This window comes from Scylla paramamosain, chromosome 4, assembly GCF_035594125.1.
Source record: "Scylla paramamosain isolate STU-SP2022 chromosome 4, ASM3559412v1, whole genome shotgun sequence".
Taxonomy (NCBI): Eukaryota; Metazoa; Arthropoda; class Malacostraca; order Decapoda; family Portunidae; genus Scylla; species Scylla paramamosain.
This window is the reverse complement of record NC_087154.1, coordinates 3,110,001-3,120,000: the sequence shown is the minus strand read 5'-3', so window position 1 is coordinate 3,120,000 and position 10,000 is coordinate 3,110,001. Positions and strand designations below refer to the sequence as shown.

The window sequence follows — 10,000 nt, the reverse complement described above, 5'->3', positions numbered from 1 at the left end:
TGAAATACGTCAGCCTTGCCTACAAATTGCTTGCCTTGGACTGTATAACAAAGGAAGGAAGATTGACGTTGATCATAAACACAGCACGTGGTTCGTAATCCTTAGACTGCTAATGACGCCGCGACGTATGATTTATTCTAGTTATCCCACATGAATTGATAAAGCATAAATATAACTACATGCACTGAAAGTTTTTGACTACTCGATCTCTCACTTTGCTATCAGAGTAGTGTCTTTCAAAATTGTACACAGCTTGCAATGGAATGGCTAGACTATTACATTACGTTTGAGTAGAAGCTGCAGCAGTCAATGAGTTAAGACTATGGAGTTGCAAGGTGTCGAGGGTACAATACACTTACCATCCTGAGATGATGCAAGAAGGAGCAGGTCGCGTGGTGAAGGCCTGAAAAGAGAGGCGCAGCTTTGTCATAATCCAGTGAAAATTACGGATAACGATATAGTCTCCTCATTCTCACTTCTTATATAATACCGGTGAGCTCAAAGGTTAAAGAGAATTATGTACTTATTATGTACTCAATGCTGAATGTGATAGGGATTAAATGTAATGAAGTTAGCTTTCGTATGTTCGTGGTTATGAAATCTGTCATTACTTCCACTTTCCTGTGTCTCTGTAAAAATCTGCACCTTCTGATACTTTAGCTCTAGTGTTCTCTACATAAACGTTTCTCCCTCATATATGTTACAATTTCCCACAGAGAGACGCCTACAAATGACCAGTGCTCCTGCGTTACAAGTGATGTTAATTTCTTCGTAATCGAGCATTCTACTCCAACGCCAGTAATTCTTATGTCTTCTCTAAACCAAATATTAGGCTTTTTTTTTCTGCCCAAGGCTCAGATTAATCGCCCAATGTAAGAAAGCATGTCAAACAACATTCTGGAACTTAACTGAACTTCCTTTTTTTCGAATCTCTTCCTTGTTCATCTCTCTTCTGAGGGGAGCAGTAAATTAGCAAGATTTTTCTTTCTTTATATACTTATTTGTTCTTTCATATATTTATTTATTTAGTAATTCATTCATTCATTCATCTATTTATTTATTTTGTTTCATTTATTCATATATTAATTTTTGATTGCGTCCTTGGCAGGTCTTCACGAATTTAAAAAAAAAAAATCTTAGTGCACCTCACTCATAGATCATTGCTAGTTTAATTATTTGAAGCCCAATGAAATTCAGCCAGTTATCAAGGCAATGATAAGGTTATGTTCGGACACAAAAAGTCTCTCTCCGCCACCAGCGAGTCGTGTTTCTGATTTCTCTTAATCAATACGCTTCCGTCCTTTTATTAAATGTTATTAAACCATTTTTCCTTTTCTTTTTCCTTTTTTTTCATATTCCCGATGTCTCTTATAAGGTCACGCATCTGTTCTCTCCCTCCCCTCTCTCTCTCTCTCTCTCTCTCTCTCTCTCTCTCTCTCTCTCTCTCTCTCTCTCTCTCTCTCTCTTTGCCCTTATTCCATCATATTATCACTGCTCTTTTCTGAGGAACTGGATCTTCGTCATTAAGTCTCTAATTATGCCCTTGTCTTAATAAACCAATAGGAAGCACCGACGTAGGCCTCTTGGCTAATACCTTTTCTCCACGCTGATGCTTTTCTCTCTTTGTGGTTGTGTAGAGGAACGATTTCAAAAGAATAGACAAAAGACGCATTATAAGTAGGGTCGAAACCTTTTAAAACGGCAAGAACAGGTTTGGATGAGGAAGCAGAGGGAGGCAGGAGAGACGAGGAGAAAGTAGGAGAATGTCTGCTACGTCTTCTATGGCTGTGGGGAGGAGGACGAACCCTGAGTCCTCACAATGCACACAGAGAAGAGGCAAACAATGCATTCTGATGAGACGAGAAAAGAAGATAAAGATGCTGTTGGGGGAAAAGGGAAATCTAGACAATATACGGGAGGGAGGAGTCTCAAATAGGGTGGAGGGTTCCTTCATTGTCGATTGTATCTCCTTAGGCATCGCCAGAAGGAAGGTGAAGAGGAAGGTGAACGCAATGGAACCATATCCTGAAACACTTCTGCGCCGCACCTCTTTCTACTTTCAAAACGCTCTTGATAAAGCTACACGGAATTTTACACGGGATTTTAAAGGTATTTGTACGGTTCTAGTGACAAATTTACAGAATCTCTACATTATTAACAGGAGAAATACACTTAAGAAACAGGCTAGTAATCTCTGTAGCCTTTGAAAATAGACGTGGTGAGAGAGCAATACGTTTCAGAATACGGGACTTATCCTCCTAAGCTTGACGTGGAAGGGCGAGAGTGAGGCGGGAAGGGCAAGGAAGCTGAAAAGAGGCCGCGTGTGTGAGATTATAAGGCAGAGGGAAGCAAGGTGCGGCGCGGGCAGACTTTTCAGCAGGGCGTCCCATCCCTACCAAACGGCCAACTCGAGACTGGGACCGTAACTGCCGAGATCCGATCAAACAATCTGGCTGAATGGCCCAGAGATGACCCCAGGCGACGGGCCACTTTCTTTGTAGCGCGCCTTCTTGCCTCCCCTCCCCCTCCACTGCCTCTTCCAGCCTCCTCTTCTTCTCTGCTTCTCTCAACCTCCTCTCCTTCCCTCCTCCTCTTACAGACTCCCTGCCTCTCTCCTAGCCTCCTCTCTCTCCTCCTCTGGCTCTTCTAGCTTCCCTGCCTCTCCTCACCTCTCCTCCCCACCCCTGCCTTACTTCGATTCCTCTTCTCTTCTCCCCTACCTCTCCTAGCCTCCTCACCTCTCCTCCTCTCTCTCTTCCAGCTTCCTCTCGTCTCATCTCAACCCCTGCCTCTCTCCCACTTTCCATCTTTCCCTGTCTGTGTTCCATCCTTCTTTCCTCTCCTCCTCTGCATCTTTCAGCCTCTCTGCCTCTGCTCTCTTCCTGCTATGCTTCCAGTCTCCCTGCTGCCATCTCATTCCTCCCTTCTCTCTCTCTCTTTTCTCCTGTCCTTCACTTCCTATCTCTTTGCCTTCAACTCATTTTTATTTTCTTTTTTCTCTTCGTCTCTCTCTGTTTCTCCCTCACTGTTTCATCCTCTTCTATCTTTATCTCTCCTACTTTCTTTCTTTCTTCCTTCCTTCCTGTCATTCTTCTCCTCACCGCTTTCCCTCCCTTCCAAACGTTTCTTTTTTTCTCACTTCTTCATGATTCTAGAGACAATTTAACAAGAATTATGCACGAACGAAAAGATAAGCGCCCACAAAAACCCAAGTGCCAGTTAAGTGGCCTTTGAAAACAATCCTTATGAGAGAACATTTAAAACAAGAACATAAGGGAAGCTACAAGAATTCACCATGCCTACAAATGGCAGTTCCTGTGTAGATAGTAAGTCGCCTTCAACCCAACCCATCTCAACCTAGACACAAATTGATCGAACACCGAACTCTTTTTCAGCTAACTTCATTTCAGTCTGGAGAACAAAAACATTTCAAAATACCGACATAATCAGGTTGAATTGCAGAGTCACAGAATCCTTAGTCGCTGTCTTCACCCTTCGTCACCTTAGTTATCCAATATAAACCACAAAATACTCCCCAAAAAATGTTCTATTGGTGCTGCTGCTTCCTCTAAAGCATATCCTGACGCGCCTCTGTCCCGGCCAGTCCCGATAGCTCATTCTCGTCCATAAATTACCGTGATGGGCTTCAGGCGACCAGGCCAGCGATTCAGCGAGACACGTGCAACACTAGACGACTAAACGACACCCAGACTACGACTCTCTTTCTCTCTCTCTCTCTCTCTCTCTCTCTCTCTCTCTCTCTCTCTCTCTCTCTCTCTCTCTCTCTCTCTCTTGTTACACTAATGATAAAAACTAAGAAAAAAGGGAGTTTTTATGAAGTTTACACCTTCAGTTCAAAGATGCAGAGAATCGACCCGGTGTCTCAGTATTGAAGGGTAGAAGAGGTGAAAAGTTACTCCCTGCGCCATTTTAAAATCAAATCAATCAAAGTCGTCGGGCAAACACAAGCAGTCAACACACACACACACACACACACACACACACACACACACACACACACACACACACACACACACACACACACACACACATACGCACGCACACACACACACCAACAAACAAAAAAACTGAAACACAAACAAACTCGAACCATAAACATTTTACGAAACCCTCCAAAAAATAAGAATGAATAGAGCAAAAAAATAAATAAAAACAAATAAATAAACAAACAAAAAATAGCGCAAAATAATAATGAAACCATGTCCATTACCCTGATTGAAGGAGAATACATGACTAGGCAACATGAGGAACGCAGTGAGTGAGCTGACCGCACCAGGTGAGCGGCGCGCGTCAGGTGTCTGGGAGTGAAGCAGGTAATGAGTCTGCTGGCGGGGGAAGATAAAAACAAAAGGGGAGAGAAAAAATGTTCTAGTGGGCAGAATCAAAACGACCAATCCGGGGGAACATTAGGCTGCAGAAACCCAGGTGCCCAGAAATATTGGTTGGTTAGTCTCTCTCTCTCTCTCTCTCTCTCTCTCTCTCTCTCTCTCTCTCTCTCTCTCTCTCTCTCTCTCTCTCTCTCTCTCTCTCTCTCTCTCTCTCTCAAAGACAAGAATATATTTTACGGTAATCACGATTTTTTTTTTTTTGTTTATATATAACCTGTTTCTCTCTCTCTCTCTCTCTCTCTCTCTCTCTCTCTCTCTCTCTCTCTCTCTCTCTCTCTCTCTCTCTCTCTCTCTCTCTCTGCGTATTAGTGTGTGTGTGTGTGTGTGTGTGTGTGTGTGTGTGTGTGCGTATCTGTCTGTCTGCATGTCTGTCTGTCTGTGCGGAAATAAATAAAAACCAAAAAGCGAGAAAAGCTGAATAAATCCCAGTTCACGTCAAAATCAAAGCTCGCTCGCTAATTCCTGACGAGTAAATTCCCGTTACCCAGCACAGAAATTCCCCACAACAATGCCATGATTATTTGACTCGAAAAAAAAAATAATAATAATAATAATCTAAAATAAAAAAAAATTCTATTACCGGGAACGTGAAATGTGGTGCGTAAATATAATGGTGTTTTTCGGTCAATTCATTCCTGATGCTGAGAATGACGTAAAGATGGGAATATGTCTTTTTTTTTTTTTTTTTTTTTGTTATATGAGATGATGTGGAGGTGGAAAAGAAGCTTGGATGAAAGGAGGGCATGAAAAGTGTGTGTGTGTGTGTGTGTGTGTGTGTGTGTGTGTGTGCGCCTGCCTTAAATGCATTAGTATTCGCTTGTGTATGAGAATGCACGCTTTTCTTTACGTGTATGAGCGAATAACTGAAGATAAAACCACCTTCAATAATAATTGTAAACATAATGAAAAACGTAAAAAGGGATAAAAATGCTAGACAATTTGCAGAAAGAAAGAGGTAAGAGGGGACATATTTACGATATACTGGCGACGGGAGAGAAGCAGAGGCAGAGATCACATGAAGCAGGGTACAAGCAGAAAAGTGGCGGTAAGAGTGGCAGGAGGATAACAGGGATCACGGTGACAATGAGTGTGATGGCAGGGGAGGAGTGGCAGGGAGAATGGCAGCAGAAACATCGCCAGGGTTGTCATTTGTTGATGATTAGATAGGAACAGAGTTTATGGTATGGTTGTAGTACCAGGGTGAAGGAATTATTTAGTAGCAGTAATGGTGGTGGCAAAATATGGGTACGTTAGCAGGAGACAAATGGCAGGATGGGAATAAGGTGAGAGGACAGAAACAGTCAGTAAAAAGATATGGTATTATTAACAGAGTCGTGGAAAGACAGAAGACCCGAGAGAGTGATGGCAGGGTAGGCAGCAGGGTAGGAACAAGGTAATAGGATAAGAAGTCAGTAAAAATAATGGCAGCAGTAGCATAATAGAAAAGCAGAGAAGTAAGTGTGGTGGTAGCAGAGTATGTATGTTATCAGAGAACGCAGCGGCAGGGCAGAGACAAGGATGACAGGACAGGAGCACAGAGAATAAATATGATCAACCTATTAGTAGCAGAGTGGTTGGAAAGCAAAAGAGAAAAGTAGAGACGGCTTTGGTATGGTACGAATATGGCTGGCTGCAGGGAACGCGGTGGTGGCGGCGGCGGGGGAGCAGAGTAAACAGAGGCAGGGCCGAGGAGTGGAGAATGGAGTCGTGACAGATTATGGATTTCCCCGTCACAGGATCATCCATCACCCGGGGCGCTGCGGAGTGACGAGAATATATTTTTTTCTTTTCCTTGGGTTACACTTAATGCATGAATGAGTGTCGCGGAGCTGCAGTGAAGGGGTGAAGAGGTGGAGGTGTGAAGGAGGAAGGGGCAAGGTGCAGGGAGAGAAAATGAAGGGGGATTATGTCTTTACTCTTGCATATTTCTCCCTCTTTTCCTCCTTAAAGTAGCTTCCTCTTTACTCCCCTTAACCTAATCTTCCTTACCTGCCTATCTAACTGTTCTTCCTCTTGTGTTTCTCCACTTCCTTCCTTTCTTATCTCCCTATTTCTTCTTTCATTACTCCTCTCCTCCTCTCTTCTTTTCTTAACTCCCTTTCTTTTACTCGTCTTCCTTTTCCACATTTCTTTCTATCTTTTCCCTTTTCCTAACTCCCCTCCTTTCCTCTCCACCTTATCTCCTCTTCAATCCTTTCCTCTTTTCTCTTTCCCATCGTCCATATCTCTATCTTATCTACATTCTCGCCTGCCTCACCTCACCAACGATCATTCTTGCCTCACCTCACCTGCACTCACACTGCACCTGCACTCACGCCTTGCTCACCTCACCTGTACTCTACTTGCTTCGCCTCACGCTACTAATTGACGATCGAACGGCACAAAGCATTCCATCCATCATGAGCTGTAAATTCACATGTTTACCGATACATCGATGAAAAAGTTCACACTGTTAGTCTTTTTTTTTATTTCTTTATCAGGAGGTGTGTCAGTTTTAGCGATAGTGTACTAAAATGGCCAAGTTTTTTTTTATTTGCTCTTTTATGAAGTGACAAATTGAACGGCATTTTTTATTTATTTGGTTTCTTTCTTATTTTCTTCTTTCTTTCTTTTTTATCTATTTATTTTTTGGTGTGCCCTCGACCAACATTCTTGCTACGAGTATGTAAAATATATTGAAAACTTATTTACTGTTTGTATTATTATTATTATTATTATTATTATTATTATTATTATTATTATTATTATTATTATTATTATTATCATTTTTATTATTATCATCATCATTATCATCATCATCATCATCAGCAGCAGCAGCAGCAGCAGCAGCAGCAGCAGCAGCAGCAACAGCAGCATTATTTTTATTTCTTCAACAACTACTACTAATACTATTATTATTACCATCATCATCACCATCATTATTATTACTTCTTCAACTACTACTACTACTACTACTACTACTACTACTACTACTACTACTACCACTACTACCACCCTGGCCTACTCCTTAAGTGAAATATATAAGAGGAAACCGCATTTACTTTCCTTTCCTGAATATTTTTTTCCTTTATTTTGACCAAAGAAGTCATGTCATTTCAATTATGCGTCCATTTCGCGCATGACTTCACAACATATGACGAATTAAACATGAGGACAGGACGAGAGGAGTGAAGGAGTAGGAGGAGAGAGAGAGAGAGAGAGAGAGAGAGAGAGAGAGAGAGAGAGGGGGGAGAGAGGGAGAGAGAGAAAGAAAGAAGAAAGGAGGGAGAAAGGAGGAAGGAAGTTGATGTGTGAGTGAATGAATGAATGAGTTATGAAGTACAGAAAGAAGGAGAGAAATAGAGGATATAAATGAATGGATTGATGGGTAAATGGATGAGTGAGTGAGTGAGTGAGTGAGAGAGTGAGTAAGTGAGAGGGTGTGTGTGTGTGTATGTGTGTGTGTGTGTGTGTGTGTGTGTGTGTGTGTGTGTGTGGGCAAATGAGTTACTGAGCGAGTGAACGAGTGAATGGGTGAAAATATGAAAGACTTTATATGTAAGTGAATGAATGAGTAAATTACCGAGTGAGTGAGTGAGTGAGTGAGTGATTGAATGAATGAGTGAATGACGGTAAATGAGCAACTAAAAACATGAGTGAACTAAATAAAGGAACAAATATGTGAGTTTATGAGCAAATGAATAACTGAATGAGTAAGAGTAACGCGCTCCCTCCCTCCCTCCCTCTCTCTCTCTCTCTCTCTCTCTCTCTCTCTCTCTCTCTCTCTCTCTCTCTCTCTCTCTCTCTCTCTCAGGAAGTATAGTATTTGATTATTTTTTGCTGCGTCTTAAGAGAGAACCAAGACTCACGCCATCTCGTAATCAGCTGCCTCGCTCATTCTCTCTCTCTCTCTCTCTCTCTCTCTCTCTCTCTCTCTCTCTCTCTCTCTCTCTCTCTCTCTCTCTCTCTCTTTACCGGGCTTTCATATTAATTTGTTTCATCTTTCCTCACTTCTGTTGCTTTTCTTGTCACTTTTTCTTATTTTGCTCTTTTCTTCCCTTGTCGTCATTTTATTCAATCTTTCTCTAATCTCATGTTGGCTATTTTGTACTCTCTCTCTCTCTCTCTCTCTCTCTCTCTCTCTCTCTCTCTCTCTCTCTCTCTCTCTCTCTCTCTCTCTCTCTCTCTCTCTCTCTCTCTCCAATTATTGTCATTTTCATGTAAGATTCATGTCATTCTACTCTTACTGGTCATCTGATAATCATATTCGGTGTTTTTTTGTTTTTTTTTCATCTGTTTCTCCGTGCCTGTCTCTGTTAGTCTGTCTGCCTGTCTCTCTCTCTCTCCCTCTCTCAAGTCGTACCACAGGCGACGACCAAAGAGTGACAACCCCTCACGACAGTCCTTGATTCCCTTGACCTCCGCCTGTCAGCTGCCGCATCAAATAATTGTGATTGACCTTTATTAATAATTTTTGGCCGCCAGAAGATGGTCCCGGCAACCTTTTAAACCGTCTGACACATGTTCCGCCCGGTGTCTTAACAGCTGGCGGCGCGGCATATAGAAAGGAAAACGAGGAAACAGGCAGAGCAACAGACAGATTGGTGACAGATGGACAGGTGGTAATGCTGATGAAGAATATACATGGCCTTGATTAGCACAATGTAACACCGGGTAATAAGAGAAACTGACACTGTTACTGTTGCTAATATTCAGTGACGTGTATGACACATTAGAGTGGGAGACGTAGATGAGCTGTGGGCGTTGCAAAGTATTCTTAGGGTGCACTGAAACGAGTTTAAGTAATTGACAAACTAACTAGGTGAGTGGCTGATGATTATTTTATCAAGTAGTTATCTAATCTACTAAATACAACATAAAAATCAGCTGAGAGTCCAATGCTTCACAGATCAGGTGACTCACTTACTGAATGGATGACTGAATGAATAAGTGAATGACTGACTGATTGACTGAATGAATGAATGATTGAATGAATGATTGAATAACAAGCAAAATACCTAACTCATTAACTAACTACCTAACTAATTAACTATGTAGCTAACAAACTAACTTATTAATCTCTTTATTAAATAACGAACTAAGTAATTATCTGACTTACTAGAAAACAAAATGACAAAATATCCAAAACAAAAACTGACTACCTGACTGACTCGTAAAGCAAATGTTACACAAGATACGCGCCTCAGATATGAACAAAATAACTCAGTAGATCGTGTGTGTGTGTGTGTGTGTGTGTGTGTGTGTGTGTGTGTGGGTGTGTGTGTTAGAGAGAGAGAGAGAGAGAGAGAGAGAGAGAGAGAGAGAGAGAGAGAGAGAGAGAGAGAGAGAGAGAGAGAGAGAGAGAGAGAGAGAACTGAGAGAATTGGTAAGGAAGGACACAGAACCACAGACAAGAACGTTATTGATTCCCAAAGTCTAACGACAATAAAAAAAATAAAAAAAAGGTTAAACATCATAACTTTCCTCAACTCTTACAATGAATCTCCAGCTCTTCTTACTTTCTTACTTCTCTTAAGAACGATTCGCTTAAGAACATTATTTGTCCACGATAAATATCACATTTCCTCACTGTAAGAATATAAAGGCAAATA

At 41.6% G+C, this 10,000-nt stretch overlaps 1 protein-coding gene across 1 annotated transcript in view; it reads right to left on the bottom strand.

The window, feature by feature from the left end:
* Positions 1-10,000, bottom strand: part of LOC135098469 (uncharacterized) — a 76,360-nt gene that overhangs the window by 8,706 nt on the left and 57,654 nt on the right. Inside the window, exon 3 of the mRNA XM_064000874.1 lies at positions 360-403. Coding sequence (XP_063856944.1) covers positions 360-362 — 3 coding nt within the window. The 5' untranslated portion in view covers positions 363-403. The remainder of the gene's footprint in view (positions 1-359; positions 404-10,000) is intronic.